The sequence below is a fragment of the Anguilla anguilla genome, chromosome 9, assembly GCF_013347855.1.
Source record: "Anguilla anguilla isolate fAngAng1 chromosome 9, fAngAng1.pri, whole genome shotgun sequence".
Taxonomy (NCBI): domain Eukaryota; kingdom Metazoa; phylum Chordata; class Actinopteri; order Anguilliformes; family Anguillidae; genus Anguilla; species Anguilla anguilla.
The window spans coordinates 20,496,192-20,523,926 of NC_049209.1; the positions used below are offsets into that span (position 1 = coordinate 20,496,192).

General features: G+C 43.3%; 1 protein-coding gene and 1 long non-coding RNA gene across 2 annotated transcripts; one reads left to right on the forward strand and one right to left on the reverse strand.

The window, feature by feature from the left end:
• The first annotated feature begins 7,866 nt into the window (after positions 1 to 7,866).
• LOC118235042 lies at positions 7,867 to 8,921 on the forward strand. Its single transcript, XR_004766781.1, has 2 exons — positions 7,867 to 8,053; positions 8,531 to 8,921. It is a non-coding gene; the product is annotated as an uncharacterized LOC118235042 (long non-coding RNA).
• LOC118235041 (zona pellucida-like domain-containing protein 1) lies at positions 8,701 to 17,358 on the reverse strand. The gene is made up of 10 exons (XM_035432002.1): positions 17,238 to 17,358; positions 16,776 to 17,002; positions 15,658 to 15,845; positions 15,319 to 15,391; positions 14,551 to 14,648; positions 14,324 to 14,407; positions 13,812 to 13,983; positions 13,560 to 13,662; positions 12,802 to 12,834; positions 8,701 to 10,976 (listed from the first exon to the last, which is right to left on the reverse strand). The coding sequence occupies exons 1-10, from the start codon at positions 17,329 to 17,331 to the stop codon at positions 10,819 to 10,821; spliced, it is 1,230 nt and encodes a 409-aa protein (XP_035287893.1). The 5' UTR covers positions 17,332 to 17,358; the 3' UTR covers positions 8,701 to 10,818.
• Positions 17,359 to 27,735: the final 10,377 nt, after the last annotated feature.

Sequence of the window (27,735 nt, forward strand, 5' to 3'; positions counted from 1 at the left end):
GCATGCAAGACTTGGCATTTGTCTAGGAGGACTGGTTCTCATAAGGAGCCCAAAGGAGAGACACTGCATTCACTACTGGCTCTTGCAGATACAACAGTGCCCCCTCTTGGTAAGTTATCAGAAGTTAACATTTTAAACCTTTTTATCAGAAAATTTCAGAGAATATTCTGTTTAATTATGAGTACAAGGTTTTAAAAATAAAATTGTTTTTATCTATCATAGTGAAAGAAACCTCAACTTTGTTTTTTGTTTTTGTTTTTTTTTAAGCCACATAACATACATTCAAATGTAATTCAAAACCAGTGACTTCTCAACAGAATGAACAGAATCTGAATCCCAGTTACCATAAACAAGCACGTGTCCCTCAAAATATTCAAATGGCTTGCATTTAGCAATTATATTCCTCAATTAGACAAAAATTGCTTGAAAGTCTGCATACTGGAACTTGACACTCATACGCATAGATGTAATTCACAAGTAAATGTACATTTGTTAACATTCTCATTTTAAGTAAAAAAAAAAAGAATACTCCAATGTGTGTGTTTGCAACAAAAAACACAGTAGGTAATTAGCAAAGGTAAAGCAGTACCACCACCAACTTTTGCTAATCATGCCTTCCATTCCCTGGGGGAAATGATGCCATTGGATGGAAGGTAAGTCTCTACTTCTCACTAACAAATCAGCAGCTCTCACATTTTCTCACGTTGGAACGCTTTTGCCACCCCAGAGTTCTGAATTGAAATGGATCCTTCATCACCATTCAAGTCAGCTAAGCTTTACCTTTACAATTCTCTTTATCTCTCCTCTGCAGTGTGTGCTTTCCTTACTCTCCCTCATTTTAAAAAATGGCAAGGTGAAGCAATTAAGTGGGCTGAAGGATTTTTTCCTTAAAGAATAAAAACATTTAAGCAATGTTTTGGGAGCAAGTGAGCAGTTAAATGGCAATGGACTAGCAGCCATGTGCTGTACTTTCATGTAGCCATGCAGGGCTGAAGCTCAACTGCTTATCCCAGTGTTGGTACTCAACACAAATGTTGCCATCTTCAGCTCCAGTTTCTTTACTGTTCATGCTGGGTGGGCGTATTGGCAGCAATGGAAAGGGTGTCTTTATTAAAAGATTTAAAATTCAGAAGTAATATCATTGCACCTTATGCACTTGTAAGAAAAAGAAATATTCAGCAAATATTTTACAGGCATTCACATAAGGATACTACATAAAATGTTTTTTTTTATATTTTCTTTTTTTTGTTGTTGTAAGAATCCATCCAGATTTCTTGTAAAATCTTAACCAACCTGTCAACTTTACTGTGGCTAGAGCATAAATAAATTGAAACTGGCAGCAGTTTTATTTTTTAATAGCCTTGGAATTTCACATTAAGTCAAGAACCTTTCAAAGTGTTGTTCAAATTATGAGAACATTTCTCCGTTCCTGCACTCAATATCCCTGGGGCAAACTGTATTTTAAAAGAAAAAAAACATACAGTATTCCATGGCTGAAACCAATATATAGGCCAGGGTTCTGCTCCTGAAGAGCCACAGGGTCTTCTGGCTTTAATTGCCACTTTGGACATAACTGATAGTAGTTTATTACACAATTAACTTACCTATGTAGCTTCTTAAGTCAAAATTTATATGGTCCCTATTGAACTCAGTTATAATTTACTAAATACCCAACATTTTGCTGTTTAGGGGGCTCTCCAGCACCAGTACTGTCTAGTCTAGGCTACAGAGCTCAGCCTACTGATTTGTTAATTAACCTTTTTTTTTTTTTTTTTTTTGGAGAAAAATACATGGAGACCTGAACAGTCAATTCAGTTGTCACTATGGACACCGATTTCAATTCAAGGCACTATCAATTAAAATAAAAGAGGGTGAATTGAATGAGTCAAAATATTCAGAAACAAATTACAATTAGCCACTCAGGTTAGTTGACACAAATACTGACTCCACCCAGAGGGAAATTTTACTGCTCAAAGTTTACTCTTCTATGGCTCAGGAAACAAAATTGTGATTCTCATTTAGGTGTCAAGTTCATCTGACATTTCTTCTCATGAATTTTAGGAGAAACATACACAGACAAAGAAAAGACATAAGACAATGAGCAAAAGGAGTCATATTTGAGCTCTAAGATCTTGTAAAATGGAGAAATAAGAGATTTCTTATCTTAGTTAAATCTCTTTTTTTTCTCCTTTGGGAATGAAATAGAGCAATACTACTGCCACGGTAGAGTAATATGGCAGTCTCGACAGTTTGTAGTCTCCCCATCACTGCACTGCAGCATTTTTGACCAGAGGGAAGATCTCACCCTACACCATTTCCAGCAGCAACTTTGTTCTCCCAGGAGGTCTCCCATCCAAAGCATTAACCAAGCCCATTGTAGCAGTACCGCTGGAACAAGTGCACGGTGGTATGTCTGCTCGCAAACTGTCTCATGACAAGTCCTACTTGCAGCTTGTGTTATTTGTACATCAGTGGCTATCCCACACAACATGTGAGGCAAAATGCACACTTGCATCAATCTATAAAAAAATATGCTGTAGGCTCATTACAAAAGAATGAAAAGTAAGCACAATGTAAAGTGTGCCTAAATGCAAGTCATTTAAGGGTGGATGAATAGATACATGATTGACTGCAGGGGGACTTACCTGAGGAAGCAGCGAAAGTACAAAGAAGTATGAATATACAGGCAAATATTCCTACATTATGTATCAGAACATCTCATATTTGGTATATGCATGTAGTATGTCCATATGCAGTGAAAGGTGCACATTTGTACATACTACATGCATATACCAAAAGGTCAGGAATTAACGTTGTTAAAGCCTTCAGAACGGACTTGGCTTTAAGTGAGCGCAAAGGGAAAGCTGCGGGATAAGTGCTTTTGCACATTACAGTTAACAAGTAGCCATTACCTGCTGCTGAAAGTGGCTATGGTCCAACACGGCGATTATTGGATGTTCAAAGCGTTTTTCAGCAGCGGAAATATGATACAGTGGTGTTTTTTTTATATTGTTTGGTTTTCCTGTTAACTGGGCTTTCTCCGTGAATACGCATTGCAACATTAATATGTGGTCCACTTCAGGCCACTGTTCAGAGGGAGCCAGTCGTTTAAACAAGGTAAAAAAAAATTTTGTGCCTGGAGGAAAAAAGAGCAGGACAGCAGGCAGTGACTGATAGGGACACCTAAGCTGCGACTTTTTGTTCTATCTTCCTCCAGTCGTGGTCACACTTAATTTGCTGAGCAATGTCTTTTCGGTTCCATCTCTATTTTTATTTTTTTTTCTCATTTCAAAACCAATTCAGCTTGCTGCGGTTTTACAGGTTCCTCTGAACCAGTCTCACTTTCGGAAGACCTCTCCGTTTTAGAAAAAAACACTAGCTACGACGAGCGCTCTCACAATTTCATTCACTTTTTAACTCTTTAAATCTGCCAGCTGGTCAAGTTCCTTATAATTCATATAGTCTGCACACATTAACGAATAAGCTCACCACACTCACTTTTATTTTTTTATTTTTTGTAACCCAAAAGTGTCCCCAGCCAGCAAAAAATGTATTGGGATCCCTCCGTTGCTACCAATTATGTTCCGGCCAGAATTCAGCCACAACATAGACACACAAGTTTCATAAATTAAAATGGTAATTTTACAGTACTGGGACAGCAACAAGCCAACAGAATAATGCTAAAGCCAAGGGTCGGCTGGACAATGTCCAATCTTAGAGGAGGCTTTGGTCCTTGTCCAACCTAAGCCCTTTTCTAGAGCCCAGCCAGGTGCTTGCAATTACAAGCCACGCCCGTTCAGTCTCACCCCAGCCAGCACATCACCTGTGAGCCTATGAAAGGGGAGGGATCCAAACAAACAATAAAAAAAACAATAGCTCTATTTGCTTAGTCTGAGATCATTATGAGTTGCATAAATTGGGTTAAACTGACAATTATATCGGAATGTATTGAGATCTCTTTTGAAACTCATAATGGGGTGAAATCTGAGATACACCAGGTTTATCAATAAAGGATGGGATGAGAATTGATTGAGTTCATTTGGAGAGCTCTGTGATTGCTCAGCCTGAGATCAGTATGAGATGTATGAGTTGAGATAAGCAGAATTATTGCTGAGAGTGTGCTGAGATCTCTTCTTAAGCTCAAGAGGGCTGATTTGGGATTTTGCTGGAGGGCATTTAAGTCCACTGAAAAAGCAAGTGTAGTGTGCTCTTTATTATTTCTTTTTATTCCACATCAACATTCTGTACGCCACTCATCCAACAGCTTTTCAGAAAGACCTAGCAAGTTTGGCTAGTAGGACAACTAGTTGCTTGTGCTTTTTGTGTTAATAGCGCAGATATTTTCTTTATATGTTTAGGATTTCACATCGGATAATATTCCATTGATTAACGCGTTCGGAATGTGAACAACACACTTGCAGACGCAAGCTCCAATTGTTGCTTAGGTACATAGGTACAGACCATCTCTCTCTCTTACAAAGCTTCTAATGGACAATTTCTCTGGCAATTGGTGGATACGCTGAGTCTATAAACTGACAGCAGATTATGACGCAAACCCCACTGTTACAGGAAATTAGTACACAGAAAATGCTTCCAAATCAACTGTGGAGGCTGTGAAAAAGAAGTACAATATGCATACAGATATACAGCCCACATAACTATGAACATTTTCATATAGGCACATGCTCGCACACATACGCACATATGTATGCAGGTATACTGTACACACATTTTCACATGAACACAATGCTCAAACACCCACACATAACATTCACATAAGCCGTTATAAATAAAGTGGGCTGGAAAAGGTTGCACCTCGATTTTCTGGGTGACAGCCCACCTGATTGTGTTAGTAAGATGACATAGTCCATTGTCTATTGTGTCATGTGTCAAATGATATATTGCTGAACCATACCCAAAGGGAGGATGACAGGCATTTATTTTTCACTGTCCCATTGGACCAAATCCCATTCTTTCAACTTATGTAGAACGAAAGGGGTGAAAATAGGTGCTATGGCTTTTCTCACACTGTGAAGCAGCTCCGTGCTTCAGTCCCAGCTGCAGAGAAGATTTCTGTAGTAGAGAGAAGTAACCAGATCTTGCTCATCTTCATGGATAGCAGTTCTCACATGTACTTTATAATCACAAATGAAATTTTAAAATAATTTTAAAAGGACAGAACCTTATAAATGTACTTCATGATCACAAATGGAATTTCGTATTAAAAGGACAGAACCGGCAGTAGCATTTCAGAGGGAGAAGCAGTTGGCTTTGAGAAACATAAGGAGTTTAAGGCAAAACGCTGTGGTGCACTGATGAGCTCCATGGTCTTGGATTGAATCCGGGCCGTGCCAGTGCTGACTGTGGCCAGTAGCTCCATTAGGAGATGGACTGTTGTCAATTTCATCGCCCAGGATGTGAGATGGCTCAATCCATTATGGCCCCACGTTTCATTGCTATCTAGCCACCCCCACTGGTCAATTAGGTCCCCGTGGATTGCACATTAAAGCCACAATGAAAGGTCTTCTTCCAACTTCACTCTGTGAAAGTTTAGCTGTAGTCAGTTGCAGGGTGACTAAGCCACTTATTTTGGAGAACCGCAGATGAGCTGCAGCTGCAGATAGTAAGGCATTCCAGAATGCTCAAGTCCAAGTTTGGGTCCCAAATTAATAAAAATAAATAAATAAATAAATAAAACTTTCTACTCTGTAGAGGAATTTGATTTTGGCCAATGAGAAAGACAACATAAAACAGAGGAACATCACTGGCTCATCAGATAGTAACATGTTTTGTTATATATTCAAAAGACATTGCAATTTCTTCAAATGTTTCCGTCATGGTTCCATATTCCCTTTGCTACTCGGCATCGTGGTTTGTGCTAATCGACGCCTTTTCGTGCTAATCGGCTACTCAGTATCCCTGTAGAGGAAACTGAGTACTTATTCAGGTAACTCAGAGTGGTAATCTTCAGGACTGCCTGAGGGCGATCCGTAATTGCTTTTGATTATGACCAATTGTTTGCACCTGATTGAAAGCGCTTATATACGCTCACGTGAGATCTGTTCTTTGCTTTAGTGTCTACTCACGTTACACGAAAGCCGGTAACAGTGAAAAGCTCTCTTAGCGAAAAGTGTGGTAAGGAAAAAAAATATAGGATTTTGAATATAGCTTTTTGTTTTGACTAGTAGTAAGAGTTTGGTCCTACTAGCCACTTAGCTTTATTCTTTATTTTCCTTAATACACCTTTTTTGCCTTCCTCATTACGAGGCACCTTTTCTTTTGCTTTTCTCCAGGCTGCACTGCAGTCTCTCCTAAAATTCTAGTCTCTCCTTATGCCTTAGTTTCATTCTCCTGCTGAGACATTTACTTTGTTCGGATATTCTCCCCTAGGAGTTGAGTCATTTCTTTTCGTTACCCCCTCACTCTTACCGAGACCTAGTGGTTTCCACTTCGGTGGTTAACTTACAGAAACCCCCCTTTTGAATTCACTGTAGTTGCATGTGGTCATTAACACTTCCTCACCCTCACAGTTTCACAACAGAATTGCAAAAGATTGGAAAAAATATGAACTGTAAATGGTCACGTTTACATAAACCTTTCACAAACCGCAGTTGTTGCAAGTAAGCAGGTTATACAGTTCTGATGGTTGGGAAAACTACATTTCTGCAACCACATGGTTCTCTTTTCTGGCCATTACAAGACTTTTGTTGTGTTTTCCCACAATTAATACATCTTATTGAGGTGATTAAAATGTATTATGTGGGCTTACAGATTCATTAAAAGGTCATGTCATATGTGGATATGGTAATTCAATTACAGCCTCCAAATTACTCACTGATGATGTCATTTTTAAAAACATTTTTGCTATTTCAAAGGGATTAAAGCAGCTCCTTCCCCAGGATTAGGAGCAGGACCTTCCTCAATCATAGATATCTATGAATATTATTATTACTACTACTACTATGACTAATAATAATAATAATAATAATAGTTCCAACACTATTTTAAAACTATTTTTCACCCCAAATGGGGTGAAAAATTTTATATGATAAAATATATCTTTATTTGTTCTCTCTGAATCACGTAGGGTAATACAGACAGTGACAAATTAAAGGAAAAACCAACATAATCTTAATAAGGCGTTGCGCCACCACAAGCTGCCAGAACAGCTTGATTGATCGAATCAGAAGTGGATTGAATCCAGCCCCATATCAGAAATCGGCATGCATGTTCTGACTCAATGTCCCTGTTCATTTAAGGACCTGCGAACAGGTCAGTTCTGAGAGGTCAGTTCTTTTTCAGTGGGCTCTGTGACAAATTACAGCTTTTGGGCAATGTGAGGCATAACTGACATTGATAAAGGAAAATGGCCCTGAGTGACTGTTTAAGTTCTGTATTTCCTCATAAAGGATGTGAAGATTGCAAGAACAGCAGTCATTTTGCCATCGGAATTACACAATGTATCACCCAATTGCACCGTGTAACACCAAGACAAGCGTTAGAAGTAAAAGGTAACAAATTAGAAGGAATGTGTTTTGGCTTTGTATGAGTAAAAAAAAAAAAAAAAAAATTGCAAAAGAAAGTTTGCTAGCACATTAATTTCAGAATCAGTTTATGCCTCCAAAGTGTGCTGTTTTTATTGTGAAACCACAGAACAGGTGTCAGAAGACCTTAAATTACAGCAGATTGCCCTTGTAGACAGCCTCCCGCCTGGAAGTTCTGCAACTCTCTGCACCATCCTTCTCTTCTCATCAATTGCATACAGAGCTCTTCTCTCCCCCCCCCCCCCTCCCCCCCCCCGCCCCCAACACACACACACACACACACACACACACAAACACACACACACGTACGCATGCATTATAAAAACAGTCCCTCGTCCCTCACCTGCTTACAGCTTCTCTGGGTTCTTCTTTGCCTAGTCTTTGGTTTTGAGAACACAACGATGGACCAAACACGCTCAGTACCTTCGTCGTATCTGGCCTGGTCAATTTTCAACACCCTGTGCTGCTGTCTTCCACTTGGTGTGGTTGCAATTATATTTTCCACCAGAGTGAGTAAATCATCAACTAATTAATATTTAATTAATATTGATATGTTAGAAAGTATGCTGGAACTTGAAACTGACAGTTGTGATTTAATTGCTGTATTTGTGTGTATGGTCAAATGCGTGTACATTTTATTATTTTTTATTTATTTAAATGCAGACCTGGATTTAAATGTGTGCTTGAAATAGTTCATCCCTTTACACTCCAGGGAAACTCCATTTTTGACTATTTTAAAAGCAGAAACCGTTTTCAACAGTATTTTTTAAATTCATTTTTTCACCCAATTTTGTGTTTTGCTTTGAAAAATTCTCTGCAATCTGCCACTGAACATTTTGACATTTGATAGGTTTCTAGAGATTCAAGCACTTCAACTATGTATTCAGCTCAGGTCTGGTTATAAGCTGTTTGTTGCCCTTTCTATTTACTGGACAAGTCACATCTGATAAATGGGAGACCTCTGACTGGAAACATGCGTGTTGCAGGTGAATAACGCAGTCGCCAGCGGGGACCTCACGACAGCAGAATCCGCCTCACGGACCGCCAAAATTGTGAACATCGTCGCCCTGGTGATAGGGCTTATTTTCATCATCACAGTCGTCTCGATCAACGTAAAGAATCAAAAGCACTGAAGCAGGCGCAGAATGGGAATGCCGGGGTGTTTTTTTTTTTTGTTTTCACAGTCCTGGAGAATTTCCATGACATTCCCAATGGCACATTTCCGTGCGTGAATGCACGCTTGCTCACCCCTTGCTTGCCAGAAAAGTGCATTTGTGCGAACAACACCAGAACCATGAGGAGGTTTTGCTTGTCCATCAGATGCGCTTCACTCCTTGTGCATTAAACTGATGCTGTCTGAGCACTGTTTGAGATCCATCCTGTCTCTGCTTGTTTTTTCTTGCATACCCATAAAATATACTATAAAACATTGAACTTACACTAGGTTGTGTGTTAACCACACTCAGAAGACTATTCAAGATTACAACAAGTCAATAAAACTAATGCAGCCATTAGCTGGGGCTGCTACTGCCGATTAAGCACTGCACTGGTCTTTTGCCCTCACTGGCACCCATGGTGCCTGACCATGGGGCATATTCTTAACTAGATGAGTCACCCAACAGCTTTTTGTTCTGTGTTGGACTGATTATTTCAATTAGAACATTCAGAGTGAGTGTTCCTGAAAAATAAAATACCGCTGTTGGGATTAGACTTTTAATGCTACTTTTACTGTTTGCAATAAATCTTAGTTACGAAAACAGCCAAGATACCCAATGCAATCATAAAAGGTGTAAGTATACACTGTAAACAGATAATAGACAACGGTACATTCAAATTACATGCTGATTGGAACTTGAGGGTGAGTTATAATTGTCTCAGCTTGAACTTGAACTTCACCGTCAGAACCTTAACATCTACATTCAAGACATTTTTGAGGAAAGTACATTGTTTAAAAATGAACATCACGTTCAAATAATCCACATTTATTGGTAATATACTTTACAGGCAGTGTATGTTGCCCATCCCTTCAAAACACCACTATTTTACCACACTTCCACCATTAATCAGATGCTTTATGCTGAGTAAACTGAAATTGATACATTTTGCTACAATTGCTGTTCACAAATCAAAGTTGCATGCCAGAAACTGGTTGCCATTTTATTGAGACCACAATATTGTAATAATAATAATCACAATAAAATATTTTATTCATACAGTACATCAATTGCAATGTGCTTAGCTGGAGTTTAAACCTCAGGTTTATACTTTGACACAACACAACTCTATTTCAACTGGAACAGCTAATCCTTATTACATGGCATTATATCATCAAACTCAAAGTGCTCAATATTATAGCACTGGAGGATATATGTCAGTAAATAGTAAACCCATAATAACAATAACTTAGAAATAAAAGCAAATAAAAATGCAAAGAAACACAGCAACAAAAGAAGGAAATTGTGTTTAATAAAAAATATATGTGGAGATTCAATGGCATTTTTTAAAAAGATGACTGTCTGAGCAGGCTAGAATAAATTCAAAATTAGATTGCCAGCCAGTCCATATTACAAGAACAAGGGTAATGTTTTGGTGGTTCTCAATGTTTGTTTACAAACAGGTTGCAGGGCTCTCTACATACAGAATCTTGCAAAATCTAGAATCTAAAAAAGTGCACTGCCACTGAGAAAGTTTCTGTACTCAAACCAAGAAGTGAAAAAAGGGGGGTATAAGCCTTTAATAAAAATGAGAAACTGGAAACTTTTTTAACCTGGGTGTAGAGTATTATTGAACATTGTTCTTGTCTGGGACCAAATAAAATGATCTCAGGCTTGTTATAGGGAAGCATCAGGAGATTCGGAGTCATCCAATATTGCATATCTTTAAGGCTATCTGGGTGTAGCCTGTCTCATAAGTGGAAATCAATAGGAAATCGACCCCCAACCTGCCCCCCATTCCATTACATATTCATACATACATATGGATAAATAGAGCATAGTCAACAGCCAAAACATGCTAAAACAATGTTAGCTAAGGAAGGTACCCCAAGCTGTATCCAACTTTGTCACAAATTATTATCAGTTTTTGCACCAGACATGCAAAGGAGGTAACAATATGTGAAGTGACCATTTTGTATACAAGTGACAGCTTGTAAAAGAAACTACCAATTACATTATGATAGGCACAGGTGTAGTGAATACAAGTCTTCAAAGGGTATTTAGAATTTTTTCACCAATAGTTATCCAAAGCCTCCCAATTTGTTTTGTGTGGGGAGGACTCAGTTGAAGGAACGCAGGAGAGTGCCCCCCCAATGGAGCTTCTTGAACACCAACCACCCTCCTGCACCCACCACAGCCGTGCCTGCCGAGGCCAGGGTCAGCCCTACTGCCAGCGCAGTGTCGCTGGACTGGTCTTCTGTTAGCTGCTTAGCACCACCTACAGGACAGACGGGAGAACAACATGTACAGTACGGTTCCTACTTGTGCCAAGCATGTCTTTCTCAAAAAAATAAAAATAATGATAAAAAATAAAGAATCCTACGTTAACGTGACCTCTGAGTCTGATATTAACCTCTTGACCACAAGCCAATAATTGGGCATGTGCATGAAAATAAATGAAAAGACTGGGTCAATGATCTTGAATTAAAAAATACACAAAGTAATGCAGGCCTATACATTGTATGGCCATACACACTATGCCTTGAATAAAAAGTTTCCCCCCCAGAAAACATCTGTCTGCCCCCCCCTCCCCCCCCCCCCCCCAATCACAGCACTCTAGATCCGAGCATGGTACACAAGCACACAAGCACAAGCATGCACTCTTCAGAAACCACATACAATAAAAGCCAAAAGTATTAGCCAACTGTGATTTTTTTTTTTTTAAATGTTAGGTAGAGAAGAATTCAGTTAATATATGCACATTTATTGAATAACAATCCTAATTATTTTTTTCAATTTCTACTTATAATAATACAAAGATTAGTTTTACTTAATATAATATAATAATCTTAGACACTACTGTCCTCAAAGTAACCTCATTTCTCTTTAATTACAATTAAACAAATTAATGGAAGTCTATCCAATAATTTTGAAAATGGGGTATGGGAGGGAGGTAGAGGGGTAGTTCAATTGACAGAAATCTTATCTATTTTTTTTTAAAACCGCAGGTCGTCTAATACCATTGACCTGTAGTGCAAATAAAATAGGCACTAGAGCTAAGAAATATGGCAAAGAAGAAGGCACTAAGCTTAGATGTACAGGGCCAAGTAAACATTGTGGCAAGGTTATTCCCTGTGAGAAATTTCAAAGATGCTTAAGATTTCCTGGTGTTGTGTTCAGTGCAGGGTCCAGCTGACGGGCAAGAAAAGACCAGGAAGATCAAGAGGCAGTAGACAAATATCTTGTGGTGTCTAGCAAAAGAAACCATTGTAAAATTGCACCACAATTACAGGAAGAAGTCAATGCAGCAAGAGAAAAACCAGTTCCCCTGTCTATAGTGAAACAGCAACTATGATCTGCTGGTCTAAAAGAATGTGCATCTGCCTTTTCCCAATCTCTTTGGTCCAGTGTTGATGGTGCATGGACCACTGGAGTCTTTTCCTCTTGTTAGCAGCACATGGCAAGGGCTCTTTTGCAGAGACATACCTCAGCCTTTTTTTGCCATACTTCTGCCAATTTTAGTGCGTATTTTACTTGCACTGCAAGATAAAGAAATTAGACTACCTGGGGAATTTAAAAAACATGAGGTAGATAAGATTTCTCTCTGTTTAATTACCCCTCCAACTCCCTCCCACCCCTCCGCCTCACATTTGGAAAATGATTGGATAGACTTCCAATTTTTAATTAAATTGTAATTAAAGCCATAAGAGGCTATTTCATGGAAAGTCATGTCTAAGATTACTTTTAGGTAAAAGCCATCTTTTGTATTATTGTCAGTATAAACTGAAATGTCTATACTTTGGTTGTTATTCAATAAATGTGCATATATTAACTGAATACTTCTCTACCTAAAGTCTTTTTTTTTTTACGAAACTATAGGTGGCCTAATATTTGTGTTCTGTACTGTACTCACATGCACACAAATGCACATCCTCATAGCCACATACAAAAAAAATCACATATAACTACATACAAACTCGCAGATGACCACACAAACGCACACACGTGCGCAAGCATGCACGCACACATACGCACACATACGCACACATAAACTGTGCAATGAGAGCTTTTCAAACCAGATTCATTCAAATAAATCAACGTACCTTCTGGAGCAGAGGAGAGCTGGTCAACAGCGTCTGTTGGGAAAGTAGGAAGGTAAGAGAGGAATGGGGTTTAGTAAGGTACAGTGGACATGGTTGTACAGTAGGATTCTAACTTATTTTGACTATTTGCTTCCTCCTTGAGTATGCAGGTAGACTGCTTCTATACTACATTAATTTACTGCATGGGAGATGCATTTGCTGTTTTGTTAATATAAACAAGCCAATAAATCCCATAATTTGTGTTTAATAGTAATATTAATAATTATAATATGTTGCTTTGTATTAAATTTCATTGTATTATTATTATTATTTTTTATTTTTTTTGCAAAAAGAGAAGCAACAATACAACACAATACTAAAAACAACTCCGCTCATTTAAAAAGTCTATATACAGAGGCCCAAAAGCTACATTTCATTAAAATGCACTTGAAAGTCAAAGAAAACAAAATGACTTGGGCGTGGACATTATCCTAACTTTTGTGCTTCCTAGGAAATCAATAAACCCACTGGTTTTCCTGGCTAGGGTTCCTCTTTCTTCATTCCCTTTCATTCATTTGCCCTTGAACATTTCTCATTGTTTCTTCCACCCGCTATTATTCCTGCGTTAATTATCTGATATGTGGCACAATATCACACATTTCATTTGTAAACGTTCCCAATTCTCTCTGCAGGTCCCTCAACGTTCTCAGCAGGGAAAACGCACAGCGCTGTGTCACATGGCACTGGTGGCGCTGGCTGCGTGCTGCTGCAGATCGTACCCAAGTCTCTGGTGTAGATGGGGCCCACCGAGATCAAGGTGGAATCGCTGGCCTCGGACCCAAATGGATCCACGTCCCTCCTCCTCCTCCTATTGCTGCAGGCCTGTGATTTTTTTTTTTTTAAAAAGGGGAATCTGGATCATAACCAATGTAACATACGGTGTGTCAGCGTACGGTCAAATGTGAAATCTAACAGCATCACCTTTGCTCAGCCCGAGTTAATGAATCCATCTGCGTGCATGTTCCACTCACGTTCACCAGCTCCTGGCATTTGCTGGGCTCACAGAGCCGGACGATGCAGTGCAGGTAGAGGCTGGACTTGTTCAGTTCACGATGCTCCACAAAGCGGAACGCTTCAAACAGGAACCTGGCATTTGTGCCGACCCCATTCTGTGCCACCGTCGTCCTCTGGTCCACATTACACCTGCAGGGGCAAAAATAGAGCCGCCCATTCGAAAAAGCAACACAGGCAGAAATCTTAGACCTAAAGTGTTTATGTGAATAATTGTCAATATACAGATTATGCAATTAGAAGGAAATCTGTAAACGTGAGTATATAGTAAGTATCCTTTATCATATATATTCAGAAAAATATGCATTAGATTAATGTGTTAAATAGGCAATAAAGTATTTTCTGCCATTGACTTTATACTTAAATTGTTCATACAATTTTTTTTGACATGTGCTTGAAATTCATATTTTTCTTTTACTTCAAATAAACGCAGACTATATTCCTGTCGGTTGTCGAAAGCTAGTCTCCATACCCAATGAAGAAGTCATGCTTTTCAGTGCTGGAGGCGTTGAAGGCCGAAGGGGTGGCAAAGCAGTGGTCTAGCAACAGGTGAAAACTGGAAAGCAAGAGGGCGTGAAACATCTGAGGAATCATATAAAAGTCTATGGCTCTAGGTCTGCATTATCCTGCTGCTTGATTTGATTGTAGTAAACAGGCTGGTTGAGTGTAAGATGAAAGGTGAAACTCTGAAATGCTTACCTTCCAGTCAGGTTTGTGGCTTTGACCTCCACGTAGATCTTTGTACGCAGGGAGAGGCCTACCTCAGGCACCACCAGCGGATGGCCATAATCAGTGTCCTGAAAAAATAGAGAGAGAGAGAGAGTTTAATCTACAAAATAACAAAATACTATGAACAATAATAATAATAATAATAATATCAAATTTGTATTTTTGGTTCTGAATGTATTTACCATTTTGGGATGATTTCAGATCTTTCTTCTCATTACTTACTTTTTTCTCATTACATAACATTTGTCTCAAATATAGAAATTTTCCATAGAAAATTGACAGAGACACACTTGAACCTCCAAAATAAGAGGAGTAAATGCAAAAGATGAGGAACACACTCTACACACACAATATGACCACTCCATTCAAATACATGCACATAACAGGGGACTCTGCCATAGCCTGCGGAACAGTAAGTGACAAACACACAAAGCACCTTTAACCACAGTCCTGAAATATAACCCCCTACTTCCTGCTGACTGTCATGATACTGTTCTTTTGTTAATTCAGTGTACATTATCTCGTATTTCTCATTTCTACTTCATTATATTTCATTATTGCTTACCATTGCAAATGCATTCTGGAACATGAATAAATGCGTCGTGCAAGTAAAGCAAATTGAAATTGGTACAGAGATATTTGAGAGGTTAAGAGGGAAAAAAGAAAGAAATGAAAGAGATTGTCTTTTCGGCCAGAGTTTATTTCCTCCGTTTGAATGGTATTATATTACCCACTCACGTTGTACACGTTCATGCTGAGGGTGCTGAGGAAGCTGCCATTGTTGCCGTTGGTTGCCACAGAGACTGAGGACCTGTGAAAGAGGAAGCAACACACAGCGTTTAAATTGCATCATACTGCTGTTACTCAAAGAACAACTGTTCACTGTTCATATTTTACTGACATTATGCCATTATTCTTCTATTCTTTCATTAATGGCTTACATAATTGTTTATGTATAAATGTTAAACTGCCTTTTAATTTTTATTTATGGTTATGTTCTATTTTTCTTTGATATTATTTAAGGTTATTTAAGATTCATGCATCAAAGGTGCCCTACAAAGGTGGCTTTTTACTCACGCTACTATTTGAGTGTTGTTGAGCAGGTACTCCAGAGGGTAGCGGCAGGAGAAGTGGTAGTACAGGTCAGTGGTGTAGCTGATCAGCCCAGAGGAGGAGCGTGGTGTGTCGATGAAGCCTGTGATGATGACAGACTGGATGCTGGAGAAGGAGCTGAAGACCCCAGGACCAGGAGTCTCATCCACAATCTGTCCCCAAACAGAGACCACAGCACTGTGTTTAATCCATCAGTTCCTAAACCGAGAGACCAAAGTGTTGTGTTTAACACAGTCCCTGCCTAAACTGAGAGACCACCGCACTGTGTTTAACACAGTTTGTCCCTAAACTGAGAGACCAGAGCACTGTGTTTAACACAGTCTATCCCTAAACTGAGAAACCAGAACATTCAGTTTGATAGTCTGTTCATAAACGGAGAGAAGAGAGTGCAGCGCACAGTCTGTCCCTAAACAGAGAAACCAGAACATTGTGTTTAACACCGTCTGTCCCTAAACTGAGCAATCAGAGCACTGAGTTCACGTGGACCGACCCTAAATTGGAAGGCCAGAGCATTCGGACTGAGAGCTCTGAGAGCCTGGAGTTCTGTATTTAACACAGTCTGCACCAAGACAAACAGCTTCTGCTGCCAGTGCTTTTTAAGCTGCTTAGCTGTTTTTAGCAGTGTTAAACCGAATGCTCCCATACTGATTATACTGTGCTCTACATTCACCTTGCAATACATTTACATGAATACAGCACAGTCACAATTATCATAAAATAGGTCTGAAAAGAAAATAATTGCAAATGTTTTGCACCATAATTAGATGTTCAATTTCTGGCTTGTATCTTAACTTTACCAGTTCAAAGATATTATGTTTATTTGAGCTAATGATATACCGGAACTTTCAAGTCAAATCAAGTCTGCCATCATATTGCCAAATCCTTCCATAAATGTATGACTTACATAAATTACAATGTCACTAAATTGTTATTTTGTCATAAAAAGCTTACAGTTTATTGATTGCTGCCAAGATAACGCATATGAAAGGAGGGGAAATTGTGAACATTTTTTTCTTCTTTCCTTTGTTTCTGAAGAGCACCTTCAGCACCATCCGGTGGAAGCTGCAGGAAGTGTCACCCACCTGGAGGGACTGCCGGCAGGGGTTTTCTTGGCTGTGATTGACAGGCAGCTGGTAGCGGATGACGGGCAGGTCTCCGCTGGTGTCCACCGTGCCCTGGCACTGACTTTCATTGTGCTGGCCGTTCAAGGATAGGTCAGCGGGATCAAAGCCCGCCCACTGCGCTGTGCACAAGTTCACCTCTAGACTTATCAGGCTGGTCCCGCAGTCCACAGTCAAGTCATTATTATCTACGCACAGAGACAAGAGGAAGGTCAGGTACAGCTGTCTTTCAGCATAAGAGAAGCCCTCTCCTTTTACCCATTTTTATCTACTTTATTTAGTCATTTCCAAAAAACAATCTACTTTAATGTTATATACTATTATTATTATTATTAGTATTATTATTATTATTATTATTATTATCGTTATTATTATTATTATTGTTGTTGTTATTATTATTATTATTATTATACAGAGACTTACCTGGAATCCTTTCATATGTAGAGGAACAATTGTACACCACTGCACTCCCCTCCTGCAGGACCATAGCCACAACGGCGAGACACAGGGACAGCATTCTTTCACACTGCCACAGAGACAGAGAGAGCACAGTCACGCACTGCCATAGAGACAGAGAGAGCACAGTCACGCACTGCCATAGAGACAGAGAGAGCACAGTCACACACTGCCATAGAGACAGAGAGAGCACAGTCACACACTGCCATAGAGACAGAGAGAGCACAGTCACATACTGCCATGGAGACAGAGAGAGCACAGTCACATACTGCCACTGAGACAGAGAGAGCACAGTCAAACACTGCCACAGAGACAGAGAGCACAGCTACACACTGCCACTGAGACAGAGAGCACAGTCACACACTGCCACAGAGACAGAGAGCACAGTCACACACTGCCACAGAGACAGAGAGAGCACAGTCACACACTGCCATTGAGACAGAGAGAGCACAGTCACACACTGCCACAGAGACAGAGAGCACAGTTACACACTGCCACAGAGACAGAGAGCACAGTTACATACTGCCACTGAGACAGAGAGAGCACAGTCACACACTGCCATGGAGACAGAGAGAGCACAGTCACACACTGCCATAGAGACAGAGAGAGCACAGTCACACACTGCCATAGAGACAGAGAGAGCACAGTCACATACTGCCATAGAGACAGAGAGAGCACAGTGACATACTAACACAAAGACAGAGAGCACAGTTACACACTGCCATAGAGACAGAGAGAGCACGGTGACATACTAACACAAAGACAGAGAGAGCACAGTCACATACTGCCATAGAGACAGAGAGAGCACAGTCACACACTGCCACAGAGACAGAGAGCACAGTTACACACTGCCACAGAGACAGAGAGCACAGTTACACACTGCCACTGAGACAGAGAGAGCACAGTTACACATTGCCACAGAGACGGAGAGAGCACAGTGACATACTACCACAGAGACAGAGAGCACAGTTACACATTGCCACAGAGACAGAGAGAGCACAGTCACGCACTGCCATAGAGACAGAGAGGGCACAGTCACACACTGCCATAGAGACAGAGAGAGCACAAGTCACACACTGCCATGGAGACAGAGAGAGCACAGTCACACACTGCCATAGAGACGGAGAGAGCACAGTCACATACTGGCACAGAGACAGCGAGAGCACAATCACACATTGCCACAGAGACAGAGAGAGTACAGTCACACAGTCACTAATGCAAGAAAATGGTCTTTTTAAAGGGCACCTTCAGGTCTTTCAATGGAAAGTGATCAGCGCAATACGTTTAAACCAGTTCTCTGAATTGAAATTTGTAATGACACACCACTTTCTTTAAGGAATTAAGTTTTTAACTTTTCTGGGGAAGGGAAACTTCAAAATAATCAATACATTTTGAAAATGAACCACAAAGTTTGTGGATACACCAAAAAAGCGATCTGTGTGTCCAACCAAAGACCTTCCCTGGGCTCTCGTTTTTATGAAATTTATGCATTTACTTTATGTAGTTCTAAAGAAAAGAGACGATGGAAAGACGGGCATCCTACCTTGTGGAGTCTGAAGCAGTGTCAGTGATGGTGGGGTGGAGGGGTTTAGGATTATATAGTGTCCCCTGGGTACATCTCCCTTACATTGGTGACATGGGGGTGTGTGTCCCTTAGCCCACCTCTCCTTTGGCTGAACACAACCACAACACCGTCCCACTCTCGAATTCAAATGAAGCGCAGGCCCCCCACTGACGTCAGACACCCACAGTTCATATGCTGTCAGACGTCCTCCTTGGGTTTTTACTGCCATTCTATAGCCAGTGTCACATGTCACTTTTCTATGCATTTGAAAAGGATGAGTTATGTAATGAGAAAAAAGATCGCAAAACAGGCCTAAATGGAAAATATACATTCAGAACGTAAAATACAAATGCTTTTATTATTATTATTATTATTATTTTTATTATTATTATTATTATCTATCCATTCATTCATTACATATACTCGCTCAGGGTCGTGGGAGGTGTCGCTGGATTCTCTGTCAAATCAATCTAAGTATGTGTCCTTGCAATCAATCAGGAATCTTCAGATCTCTACTGTCTGTAATTCACCAGCACAGTGTTTCTCAACAATATGCAATGTGTTCGTGTGACGGTACGGGTGCTGGGACCCAGGCGCAGAGTGGAAAAAACACGAAACTCAAAGGGGAGAAAATTAACAAAGACTTTACTTACAGAAAGGCAAACACACGGAACAGAAAAGGACACGAAGGGCAAAAACACAAACTCAAAAAATCTAAATAAGGCAAACAAACAGGGAACAGAAAGGACACGAAGGGCAAAAACACAAACTCAAAAAATATCTAAATAAAACAGAAAACAAGAGGAACTCACAAACATGGGCAGGGCAGAACACAGGCAGGTAGCAGACAAGGGCAGGTCAAACAAAACACAAGTCAGAACAAACACAGGCAGGTACATACGCTTGAAACCAACAGATATCGGGAACAAACACAACTCGGGAACAAACACAAACAGGTAAAAAAAAACGCAGGCAGGTATAAAAGGTCTGAACATTCATCGGCAACAAACACAAGGAACCAGCACCCGAGTCAAGGGAACAGAGAACTTAAATAGACAAGGGGTAACAAGACACAGGTGAACTCAAAAAACAATCAAACCAGAAGGAGGGGATAACAAGACACAGGTGGGAACAATGATGGGATAACGAGACAACCAATAATACAATTAACAGGGGGGAACAGAACACAAAACAGAAGTGCCGCCATCTGGCGGCCCAACAGGGAAAACGCAGACAGGAACACCGGAACATGACAGTACCCCCCCCCCAAGGGACGGCTCCTGACGTCCCAGGAGGCCGACCCGGGGAGGGAGTCAACAGAGGGTGGGGGCTGGAGACAGGACTTAGGACTGGACAAGACAAGAACAGGGACAGAACATGGGAACAAGACTCTGGACCGGACTCTGACGGGGGAACAGGACTCAGACAGGAACAGGGACTGGACACAGAACTGGGGCAGGAACAGGACTGGACTGGACAGGACAGGAACAAGACAAGAACAAGACTCGGGGCTGGACGGGAACTCGGGGCTGGACGGGAACTCGGGGCTGGACACAGGACTCAGGGCAGAAACAGGACTGGACAGGAACAGGGCGGGACTCAGGACTGGAACAGGACGCAGGACTCGGGACTGGAACCGGACGGGGGAACAGGACTCGGGACTGGACAGGACCCGGGCAACACGGGGAGACTCAGGGCTGGGCAGGACCCGGGGAGACTCAGGGCTGGGCAGGACTCGGGCGACACGGGGAGACTCAGGGCTGGGCAGGACTCGGGGAAACTCAGGGCCCGCACATCGGGCAACACGGGGAAATTCAGGGCCCGCACATCGGGCGACACGGGGGAAACTCAGGGCCCGCACATCGGGCGACACGGGGGAAACTCAGGGCCCGCACATCGGGCGACACGGGGGAAACTCAGGGCCCGCACATCGGGCGACACGGGGGAAACTCAGGGCCCGCACATCGGGCGACACGGGGAAATTCAGGGCCCGCACTCCGGGCGACACGGGGAAATTCAGGGCCCGCACTCGGGCGACACGGGGACTCAGGAAACCAGGGGGGACTTGGACAGGGGCAAGGCAGACATACAGGACTGGACTGGGGTGAGGTGGACACAGGACTGGACTGGGGCGAGGTAGACACAGGACAGCAACGAGACGGGGCACGACAACACAGGACTGGGTTGGACAAGACTGAGGGGAAAACAGACTGCCAGATACTGGCACAATCGGGAGACCTACAAGGACAGACACAGGGACAAGCAGGCGGGGAGGCACACGGCGACACCGACGGACACACAAAGGGACAGGCAGACAGGGAAGGCGAGGGGGGAGCCCAACAACTGACATAGGGACTGACACACAGGCAAACAAGACAAAACACACGCGGACTGGCACACTGACAGACAGGCAGACAGGCGGGCAAACACGTTGGCCGATGGGCTGATGGCTTGGGGGGCAGACAAACAGGCCAACAAACTGGCTGACACACATACGGGTAGACCAACAGACAAACAGGCGGGCAGACAATTAGACAGGGGGGCCGGGGAACACACGGACACACGGTTGGGAGGACGAACACCAAAGGGAGAATGGACACCAGGGGGAGTGACGAGGCCGGGGGAGGGACGACCACTGGGGGGAGGACGGACTCCGGGGAAGAGACGATCACTGGGGGAAGGACCGACACCGGGGGAGAGACGACCACTGGGGGGAGCGACGAGACCGGGGGAGGGACGACCACTGGGGGGAGGACAGACTCCGGGGAAGAGGCGACCACTGGGGGAAGCGACGATACCGGGGGAGAGACGATCACTGGGGGAAGGGCGAACACTAGGGGGAGCGAGAACACTAGGGGAAGCACGAACACCAGGGGGCAAGGTGTGGACACTAGGGGGAGCGAGAACACTAGGGAAAGAACGGACACTGGGGGGCGTGAGAACACTAGGGGAAGCACAAACGCCAGGGGGAGCACGAACGCCAGGGGAAGCACGAACGCCAGGGGGCAAGGTGTGGACATTAAGGGGAGCGAGAACACTAGGGAAAGAACGGACACTGGGGGGCGCGAGAACACTAGGGGGAGCACGAACGCCAGGGGGAGCACGAACGCCAGGGGGCAAGGTGTGGACACTAGGGAGAGCAAGAACACTAGGGGAAGAACGGACACTGGGGGGCGCGAGAACACTAGGGGGAGCACGAACGCTAGGGGGAGAACGAACGCCAGGGGGAGCACGAACGCTAGGGGGCAAGGCAGGCGGCTTAGCCTGCGGGGCGGCCAGAGCAGTCTGCGGCGGCCCCTGCGGGACAACACATGGGACCGTTGTCCTCTCCGGGGCTCTGGACGGCTCTGGAGGCCTCTCCGGAGCTCTGGACGGCTCCGGAGGCCCCCCCGGGACTCGAGGCGGCTGCGGAGGCTCCCCTGGGGCTTGAGGCGGCTCCGGAGGCCCCCCCGGGGCTCGAGGCACAAGTACAGCCCGAAACTTGGGTGTAGCAGGCGGCCTCCGCGGAAGGGTCAGAGCAGGCGAGGCCTCCGGGGCTGGAGGCTGCTCTGGGGGCCTCTCCGGGGCTCGAGGCGGCTCTGGGGGCCTCTCCGGGGCTCGAGGTGGCTCTGGGGGCCTCTCCGGGGCTCGAGGCGGCTCTGGGGGCCTCTCCGGGGCTCGAGGCGGCTCTGGGGGCCTCTCCGGGGCTCGAGGCGGATCTGGGAGCCTCTCCGGGGCTCGAGGCGGATCTGGGAGCCTCCCCGGGGCTCGAGGCGGATCTGGGAGCCTCTCCGGGGCTCGAGGCGGATCTGGGGGCCTCTCCGGGGCTCGAGGCGGATCTGGGGGCCCCTCCGGGACTTGAGGCAGAGCAGGCCGTGAAGGCCGCTCCGGGACTTGAGGCAGAGCAGGCCGTGAAGGCCGCTCCGGGACTTGAGGCAGAGCAGGCCGTGAAGGCCGCTCCGGGACTTGAGGCAGAGCAGGCCGTGAAGGCCGCTCCGGGACTTGAGGCAGAGCAGGCCGTGAAGGCCGCTCCGGGACTTGAGGCAGAGCAGGCCGTGAAGGCCGCTCCGGGACTTGAGGCACAGCAGGCCGTGAAGGCCGCTCCGGGACTCGGGGCAGAGCAGGCCGTGAAGGCCCCTCCGGCACTCGGGGCAGAGCAGGCCGTGAAGGTCCCTCCGGCACTCGGGGCAGAGCAGGCCGTGAAGGTCCCTCCGGCACTCGGGGCCGAGCAGGCCGTGAAGGTCCCTCCGGCACTCGGGGCAGAGCAGGCCGTGAAGGTCCCTCCGGCACTCGGGGCAGAGCAGGCCGTGAAGATCCCTCTGGGACTTGGGGTGGAGCAGGCCGAGGGCCCTGCCATCTGGGCTGGGCAGGGGACAGGAACACAGACCACAGCTGTAGGGAACCCGGCTGGGCAGCCGGACGGGACCGGCGGGACCCCCGCGGGCCGGACCCTGGGAAGATTGCAAGCCGCGACCCCTCAAAAGGGTCAGGATCCGCCGGCTGATCAGCTGGAGGTCTGGCCGACCGGGAGGCAGCCCGACCACGGCGCCTCCGCGACCGCCCGCCCCGGGCACTGGGAGGTTGAAGCTCCCACCACCCCGATGGCATTTTAAAAAAAAAAAAAAAAAAAAAAAAAAAAAAACCTTGGGCAGGGCAGAACACAGGCAGGTAGCAGACAAGGGCAGGTCAAACAAAACACAAGTCAGAACAAACACAGGCAGGTACATACGCTTGAAACCAACAGATATCGGGAACAAACACAACTCGGGAACAAACACAAACAGGTAAAAAAAAACGCAGGCAGGTATAAAAGGTCTGAACATTCATCGGCAACAAACACAAGGAACCAGCACCCGAGTCAAGGGAACAGAGAACTTAAATAGACAAGGGGTAACAAGACACAGGTGAACTCAAAAAACAATCAAACCAGAAGGAGGGGATAACAAGACACAGGTGGGAACAATGATGGGATAACGAGACAACCAATAATACAATTAACAGGGGGGAACAGAACACAAAACAGAAGTGCCGCCATCTGGCGGCCCAACAGGGAAAACGCAGACAGGAACACCGGAACATGACAGTTCGTTTGCCTTTAATAAGGATTAACTGAGCTGTCCATGAATATTGAACTTTTTAGATCTGCATATTTAACCTGTGGTAAATTCCCCATGAAGCAGATTTACTTCTGGAGAAATCCTTACGCTAGTGGCATGATAATATAAGGATGTTTACTCAAGGGTTTTCACCTTGAAAATATTATAAAATAATTTATGATGCACTGGCAATCTCTGTCTTCATGCGGAATTTGTGCACCTTTACCTGTATTTCCTATTCTAAAATCTTTTCGGGACGTTTCTGGGCGTGGCACTTTTTTCTGTGTGGGTGTGGCTACAAAGCCTGTGGTTTGGAATCCAAAAAATCCCAGATACAGCAAAAAGACAAGGTGGCAGGGCTCATTGAAGAACTAGAATTAACCTTGATATTGCTTTTCCTTGGTGGCGTCAGCTGAAGTTCACCAAGGGGATGTAAAGCAATGCGGAGTTGGCTTGATTTTTGTTGGATCTGTAAGTAACATTAGTGCAGTCAAGCTAGCTAGTGACTTTCGGGTGGATCTGAAATTTTAAAAACAAAAGTCCCAATGATGAGACCTCTATTATGTTCAACATGATGGAATTAATTAAGCTAATCTAGTCAAATCTGCCATCTTATTGTCACTCATTCTACTGTGTTAATGTTATCTCTGGTTAGTTAGCTATGTTATGTTGGTTACTCGGGGTGAGTTGGCGGGATTGACAATGGAGGAGGAGACTTCTTTGATTATAAACACAGAACCACAGCAAGGCTAAAAAACCACGCATAGTATGCCTTTAAGCTTAATTACTTGTTCAAATAGTTTTACTAGGTCCCAGTGAGTAAAGGGGAAAGCAGTGTGAGATCCCAGGAGCAGATGTCAGAAACATTGGTTAGGAAAATTGGAAATCTCAAAAAAGTAGAAAGAGCACAAACCTTGTATATTAAGAAAATTATAGAAAACTTTAAAACTACAGTATGCAACTACTGTATACAAACTTGTGGTGGGGTATGGATTTTCATTCATAAACTTCATCGGGGTGAGTAAAGGGATTGCCACTGGTGCATTCTGGTTACATAAGCATGTACTTGAACACATACTCCTGTGGGTAAATCAGTGTTGCTGTGTCTGCTGGTCCCAGAATGCTTTGTGTCATCCCTCAGAAGACAGGGAGAGAGAGTGTAAATTGTTGTGTAAAGGGTAGAACCTTCTCTTGGGAATGACCCATTAGGAATAATGGAAATTTGATGACACGGACCACAATGCATGTCACTCAGATCATCGGCAACCAAAAACAGTCTTTGTTAACATCAGTTGTATGTAATCCTACTGGTCCATTGTTAGACTGCTGGTGCATGTCTGTCCATCATGGGATTCCAGACTACTGCTTTTTTTGTACTGTAAATGTACTGTAAATCGCTGAAACAGCCCCTTTGGCAAAATAACACGTTTTGTGACATTATACTTGTCCAGTGACTGAAATCTGTCTTCCGTGAGATATTTTTCCCAGAGATACTGTAGGAGATTCCATCATTGCATTATTTTCCCTGAAGTAAATGTTAGTGAGGTTATTTAGTCATATCTGTGCCTGCTTGAGTTTTACATTAATCATTTTCCATGTTGGAATGGCTCAAAAAATAAATGGCGTAGATGAAGATGCATTCAACTCATGTGGCCTGTCTGTGGGCAAGTCTGAAAGTACAGGATGCAGAAACTAGCTGCCCTTTGCAACTCATTCTTCTTAATTCAAGCTTCAATGGATTTGAAAATATAAGGCCTGCACTGTATTAAATGTAATTGTCAGCTTTACTTTGTCTGTGACCCACCCTTTGGTTTCCATTTCAATTAACACCGCTGCCATTAGAGAAATAAAATATAAGCGTTTTGTGTCTGAAAGACTCTGTCAAATGTACAATGATATAGACGCGGTGGGTGTGCTGGGCTGTTGTCCCAGAGAAAAATAACATTGGTATCACTTTCATGCCCATTTGCTCAAAACTTAATAGAGTCAAAAAAAAAAAAGTCTGCAGTGTTCTGTATTGGCGACAGTAAATTATAATGCTATACTCTATGCCATTATATGTCAACACTGCTCTTTCTGGAAGTGACAATGGTTGAAAGGTGAGCACGTACCCCTCACTGTCACGGCCAGCAGTCATGGCAGCTTAAGATGTGGATTTAATTCGGAAAGGAGATACACTGGGAATTGTCACTCAAGAGAGGAGAGGAATTATATGATACCGCTCTGTAAAGTACTGAAGGGTGGCGATTGTTTCTTCACCCACAGGCACAGAAGGATTTCCTCTAAATCCCACATGCTCACTCCCTCTCTCCTCTTTGAAGGGTTCTCACTCTTACCTTACGCTGTCAAGTCTAGGATTTTTCAAGCCCTTTCAAGATTGCATTCCATCAAATCAAGACATAAAAAATTAGCATGCTGCAGAGCACGCCATCATGGGCTAAATATCCCTGAAAATGAATGCATTAAATCCAAATCAACCCCCCAGCCATCGTGATTAGGATGTGCGTTCTGAACCTGGATCAGTTTCAAATGCCATAATTTATGTAAAATGTGGAAATAAAGCTTTTTTTGAAGGTAATCTCCAGTAAATCTCAAAAAACTTTTCCAAGCATTTTAAAATACTTACCATATTTTTGAGAACAAGCATTTTCAAAGAGGGCTAGGAACCCTGTCTTTGACACAACTGTCTTCTCTTGTCAAGATGCTTCAGATCCTTTGGACTGTGCTTATGGACTGCCCTCTTCAATTCAAACCACATATTTTCAATTGGGTTCAAGTCTGAGGACCTTAGATGGGCAATTATAAACTGTTATTTTCTAATCAACTAACCATTTCCTGGTTAATTTTGAGACATGCTTGGAATCATTGTTTCTGGACAGAATGTCGTAGTACTTGCTGGAGTTCATGATTCAGTTGATCTTAACAAGTTCCCCAGGATGCAAAACAATTCCATAACATCAAAGTTTTATTGTCCAATTTCATACTTATCATACATAGATTTCTGATGGTGAGACACTGTGGTTCATAATGTGTCTATCATTTGATTGTCTTTTGCAGGATTTAGCATTTTTCAGCATTGTGTGGACTGCAGGGCCTTTGATAAGACCTGGATTGATCTTATCACTCATCAACAGTGTGCCAGGTAATGGTAATGGTAAATGGACTGCATTTATATAGCGCTTTTATCCAAAGCGCTTTACAATTGATGCCTCTCATTCCCCAGAGCAGTTAGGGGTTAGGGGTTAGGTGTCTTGCTCAAGGACACTTCGACATGCCCAGGGCGGGGTTTGAACCAGCAACCCTCCGACTGCCAGACAATCGGTCTTACTTCCTGAGCTATGTCGCCCCAGGTGAAACAGGAGACTGTAGGATGTCCCATTTGATCTCATCGCATCTCTCTTTCCTCATCTGGTCATATGTATTTCACCAGAAGATACCTGGGGATATCCATAGGAGATATACTGTATGTTTACAGCCAGTAAAAAGATTGGAAAGGTCTTCCATGAGGCTTGTAAATACCTTCTCAAGGTAATATAGATGTACATTTTACAATAAAATTTGAATTTTTAATGTTCTGGTTCAATGGCCACATTTTCATTTGTATGGTGTTTATAATGTTCTGTTGGAGTTTTATAATCAGCCAGCTAAATCAAGGTATTTTGAGAGAGCCTATGTGGACCGCCTATGTACTGCTGAGCTTCAGCATACTGTACCGTGAGCCACTTATTTAGAAATCAAATAGGGGGAGAGTTCTTTTCTTTGAGAAAAGATTGTAGTATGATAGGAAAGGATGCACTGGATTAGTGCAGATTCACTAGTTATAATG

Coding starts and splice junctions, on each gene's coding strand:
- LOC118235041 (XM_035432002.1), bottom strand. CDS start 17,331: ATGCTGTCCCTGTGTCTCGCCGTTGTGGCTATGGTCCTGCAGGAGGGG. Junction 17,003..17,237: donor TACATATGAAAGGATTCCAG/GTAAGTCTCTGT, acceptor CTCTGTGCGTAG/ATAATAATGACTTGACTGTG. Junction 13,984..14,323: donor AAGCATGACTTCTTCATTGG/GTATGGAGACTA, acceptor TTGCCCCTGCAG/GTGTAATGTGGACCAGAGGA.